The 5,086-nt window shown below is 35.3% G+C and overlaps 1 protein-coding gene across 7 annotated transcripts in view; it reads left to right on the forward strand.

The window, feature by feature from the left end:
• The window catches only part of SENP7 (SUMO specific peptidase 7), a 133,885-nt gene extending 131,288 nt beyond the window's left edge, over positions 1-2,597 (forward strand). For all 7 annotated transcript variants that reach the window (XM_027587121.2, XM_027587124.2, XM_027587125.2 and 4 more), the window contains one exon: positions 655-2,597. In XM_027587121.2, coding sequence (XP_027442922.1) covers positions 655-792 — 138 coding nt within the window. In that variant the 3' untranslated portion in view covers positions 793-2,597. The remainder of the gene's footprint in view (positions 1-654) is intronic.
• The last annotated feature ends 2,489 nt before the right edge of the window (positions 2,598-5,086 follow it).

A 5,086-nucleotide genomic window follows, 5' to 3' on the forward strand; every position in this document is an offset into this window, starting at 1 on the left:
AAGCAAGGAATCACTCTTTGCTTTTAAACTGTCCAATCATTACTTCAGTCATTACCAACATTATTTGTGAAGCCCCTCTCCCCTCTCTGGAGGTCAGGGATGGGTGAGACTGAAACTTCCAACCCTCTAATTGAATTGTTGGTTGTCTTGGCAACCAGCCCCATTTTTTGGTGTGGTGTTATGAAAATGGGTATAGGAGTAGGGTTTTTTTTGACTAGTACCAAAGGTACTTTTAGCATGTAAGGGTTATAGTATACAGTTAGAACTTTTGGTATAATTGGGAAGGAATGGTAATACATAGTTTTAGGTGAATTATGTAGTATATGAATTATATTTCAGTAAAGCTGTTATTTTAAAAAGTTAGCAGTTTCTCATTTCTTATAAAATGAAATTAAAACAGGGGCGCCTGGGTGGCTCAGTCGTTAAGTGTCTGCCTTCAGCTCCGTCATGATCCCAGGGTCCTGGGATTGAGCCCCGCATCGGGCTCCCTGCTCTGCGGGAAGCCTGCTTCTCCCTCTCCCACTCCCCCCTGCTTGTGTTCCCTCTCTCACTGTGTCTCTCTCTGTCAAATAAACAAAATCTTTAAAAAAAATGAAATTAAAACATTTGAATTTTACTGCTAAAGTGATTACATTTTTTCTTTTCTTTCATTAGGATCCTATTGTTAATTTTGAACTTCCAATTCATTTGGAGAAATGGTTTCCTCGTCATGTAATAAAGACCAAGCGGGAAGATATTCGAGAGCTCATTTTGAAACTTCATTTACAGCAACAGAAGGGCAGCAGTAGCTAGTTAATCTGTACAAACATGACACAGATGTTCTGTAAGATTACTGGAAAGCCGCTTACCAGCATTGTGTTAGCTCACAGAGGAGAAATAGCTTGTTGTAGTTTTATAAGTCATTGAACAGTATCTAAAATATATAAGATATTATTAGACTATTGAGATCTCATAGATGCAGTGGAAAATGGGGGTGATATAAACTTATTAGATAGAAATTAAAATTTCATAAATATTTGATATTTTTCTGATTAAATATGCTTCTGATTATGCAATAGCATATGTAAATGTGGGAATGTTTTTGTAGATAATAAAACTATGTGATCTGTACTTCCATATAACTGGGAGTTGAGGGGAGTTAGGTCCTCCCTGGTGCCAGCCCCAGTGCTTGTCAAGTTTGTTGACAAGTCACATGTTATTGTAATTCTGTTCTTTGCAGCTCAAGCATGCAGTATGAATACTGTGTATTTTTTTAAAGAAGAATTTAGTATTAAGGCTTCAGAAAATGCCATTTACGGCATCCCTTCTGTATAGTGTAAAAGAGGACATGATGTTAGGAGATGATAAAAATTGACTCTTTCAAAGCGCAGCTTATTTTTCTCAGTTGCTAAATGGAACTGTTACTCTGCTGTAATTGTTATATGTTCTCTTTTTCTTTTGATGTCATATGTGGGAATCTGAGAATTAGTGCATTCATTCAGAATGAAATTTGGAACAAAAAAATGTTAACTGTCCAAAATATGTTTATAAAAATTACATATGTAGCTCAACTTAGTTTGAGGTATAGCTTTATCAGTATTGACTTCTATCCTATTCTGATATCTTAGAATGTATATACACAGTTTCTATAAGTACAGAAGATAAAATTGGTGTCCTCATAACTTTAATTAAAAAAACACCCTCAAAATCTTATTTATTAATTGTTAGAACTAAATATATAATTTTATAGCTCTGTTTACCTGGTATTCATCTGAAAAGCCAGATTGCTAGAATTGCTTTTATATTTTTAAATTGTAGTTTTTAGAGACCTATGATCCCTATGGAGCATAAGTTTTTATTAAATGTTCAGGTAACAGTTTTGAATTCATGTGATGATGGTGGTATTATATGATTGAGGACTTCACAACCTTTTAATGTTTATCAGGAAAATTTTGAGGGGACAATGATACTGTATTTTCTCAGATAAGAAACATGTTTTCTAAGAGTATTATTTTGATCATCTGTTTTAAGCATCTCTTCGATTTATATTGTTAACTGTATATAAAGCAGTGAAGCAAAGGCAATTTAAGATAAAGGTAAAAATTGGCACATTTTATTTCAAAATCATGTGAATTTGAAGTTGTCAGTCAAGCCTCAGTGTTTTTGAGTTTTTGTTAATCTTGTCACCATCTTTATATTGTTAAAGATATTTGTCTTTTGAGATTTCTTATAAAGATGGTTATAATTACATGTTTTCATTCCCAATTTCTGTGTGTATGGGAGGGGACTTTCTAAAATGACTATTAATTATTTTGTACATCTAATTTTGGGAAAGCAAGTATGTAATACTCTTCTTGTGACTTCTTTTTTGTTTGTATGTTTTTCAAAGGTACCACTGTCCTTTATCATGTTTTGAAGATTGTTTAAAATTCATTTTCCTAAATTCATGTGGAAATAATGCATTGAATATCAACATTTTATATTAAACACGTTTCCAGTTCATTAAATTGAGGTGTAATTTTCTTTTCTTAAGAAACATGAGCCATTCTTAGAAATAAATTTTCAAATTTATGATTTCCAGTTCATATCTCATAACTGGTGCTTAGGTTAATTTTTCTTTTTACTTTAGCAGGCATATAGTTAATTTGTTCATTCAGGAAACATTTTTGGAGCATCTATTAATAGGCAGTTTGCTAGGTACAAAAAAATGAACTGCAGCTTTTATTCTTGAGTCATTTTTAGCCTAGTGGGAGAAATGAACATATGAATAGTTTTAATATTCCTGGTAAAAACTGTAATAGAGTTTCTCGGGAGCTCAGGGGGAGTTCGTCCTAGCTGTGTGTGTATGTGTGAGTGAGAGGTGGTAAAAGGTAGTAAGAGAGTTGTCACTGGACAGCGAAAGTCTTCCAGAGAAGATAATACTTTTTCTAATTTATAACTCTTGGTGTGAAACAAGTAGTAAGTTTTTTTTTGACTCCTATCCAATCACTTAAGTAGGACTTAGAAAAAGTTTAATGCCTCTTATAATCGGCTTGTTTTCCTTTTATGTTATGGGAAAAAAATAGGGCTCCTGTCACACAGAGCCCTTTATAATCTGGTTCCAATCTACGCACTGTCCTCATCTTTCCAGCGTCACCTGCTTTTTAATCATACAAAATTACTCATTTATGCTGTAATTGCTTTTGGCTTAACACCAAGCTTGAGCCTTTCCTTCATAGCAAATTATCTAGGGTTTTCTTTCAGTAATGTTTCTTTGGAAATGTACTGAGCTAAATAAATGTGGAATGTCATTTGTATTCAGTATTTTTTTGATTGTGAAAATGATCTCTGATTGTTGAACTATGGGCTGGGAGAACTGTGAGTAGACATGCATACTCTGAAGGCCTGCTTGACTAGAACTACAGAAAACTTTATTGGAAAACATAGGCTTTTCCTTCCTTCTGTAGAGTCTCTTTTAACTGAACTTGTCCTTGTGGAAATTTGGAAACTTTGCTCAGCGGCCATTAAAGACAAGCTTTTGTGGGCATAAGGCTTCCTTATGCTGGTATGGTCTACACCCACCCAGCTAGTCTCTTCTCTTACAACTGAGTGCATCCCTTTTGGGGTCTGAAGAAGTTGGGGTTGGGATTATTTTGGGATCCTCAAGAAAAATGTGCTTTATAGATCTTTACAAAACTTTTTTTTTTTTTTTCAGAGAACTTCACTAGAGGTACATGACATAAGATGTATATCCAGTGCTATTTGATAGTAAATCCTAGCTTTCCCAGGAACTTTGACTAATTTAATTGCTTTCTACTAGGTTTATTTGATTAAAAACAGCTGTCCTAATACAAAGAATTTTATCTGGTCCCACTGTGGTAAAAGATAGACTTTCTTGGTTAAGAGTTCCTCATATACATAAACACACCGGACCTCATGTTTAATAGCTAATTAAGCAACGTAGTTATCATGTGGCTATCATTTTTATTGTATGCTTAGTATGTACCAGGCACTATTCTAAGCATTTTCTGTGTATTAACTAATTCAGTCCTCACAACAGCTCTATCATGAGTTTACTTCACTATTCCTATCCCATTTTATACATAAGGAAGAAGACATTAAGTGGTTATAACCAAAGATTTTCAAATTTATTTTTTTTATAGATTTTATTTATTTGTCAGAGAGAACACAAGCAGGGGGAGTGGGAGAGGGAGAAGCAGGCTTCCTGCTGAGCAGGGAGCCGATGCGGGACTCCATCCCAGGACCCTGGGATCGTGACCTGGGCCGAAGGCAGATGCTTACCCGCCTGGGCCACCCAGACGTCCCTGATTTTCAAATTTTTTATCAAGGAGAGAAATTTACATGACAGTAACATGACAAAAGGAATTAGGTCCAGGAAAACTAGCTAGAGCTAGTTTTGTACCTAGCTCTGTATTTCTGAAGTAGATAGGTACAGTCAGTCTGGGCTTATAAATCTTATGCTTACAATCATAGGTCCTAGGGGCACCTGAGTGTCACAGTTGGTTGAGCTCCTGACTCTTAGTTTTGGCCCAGGTCGTGATCTCAGGGTTATGAGATCGAGCCCTGTGTTGGGCTCTGTACTCAGCATGGAGTCTGCTTGAGACTCTCTCCGTCTGCCACTGCCCCCCCAATAAATAAATAAATAAATCTTAAAAAAAAAATCATAGAAGAACCTAGAAGAACCCAGAGAACCTGTGAATGTATCAGGTTCAACTGATAGATTCAGAAAAATTGTAAAACTCTGTGAATTATATGTGAAACATTGTTTTTAAGTGGACTGCCTGTTAAAGGCAAAGAAAGCATCCGTAAAGAGCTTAGCTGGCTAGATTAGAATAAAGAAATTGTCTCTCCCCATCTGTTCTAATTAGCTTATCTCTTCTGCTTTCATAGCTGTGCTGCTTATTTCAGAAAAGAAGTGAGGGGTATTTTGAAAGGACACCATTTTTATTTAAGCTAATTTATAATGGTTTTAGAATGTCAGTTCTCAAACATAAACTCTTAAATATTAGACCTTTCCCATAATAATTCGTTACTGGAAGTTTCAAGTCTTTTTGGGTGCTCAAGTTAAGGATTTTGGCTTCTCCTCATTCCTTTGATTTTGGCCCAA

Source organism: Zalophus californianus, chromosome 1 (genome assembly GCF_009762305.2).
Source record: "Zalophus californianus isolate mZalCal1 chromosome 1, mZalCal1.pri.v2, whole genome shotgun sequence".
In the NCBI taxonomy this organism is placed as follows: domain Eukaryota; kingdom Metazoa; phylum Chordata; class Mammalia; order Carnivora; family Otariidae; genus Zalophus; species Zalophus californianus.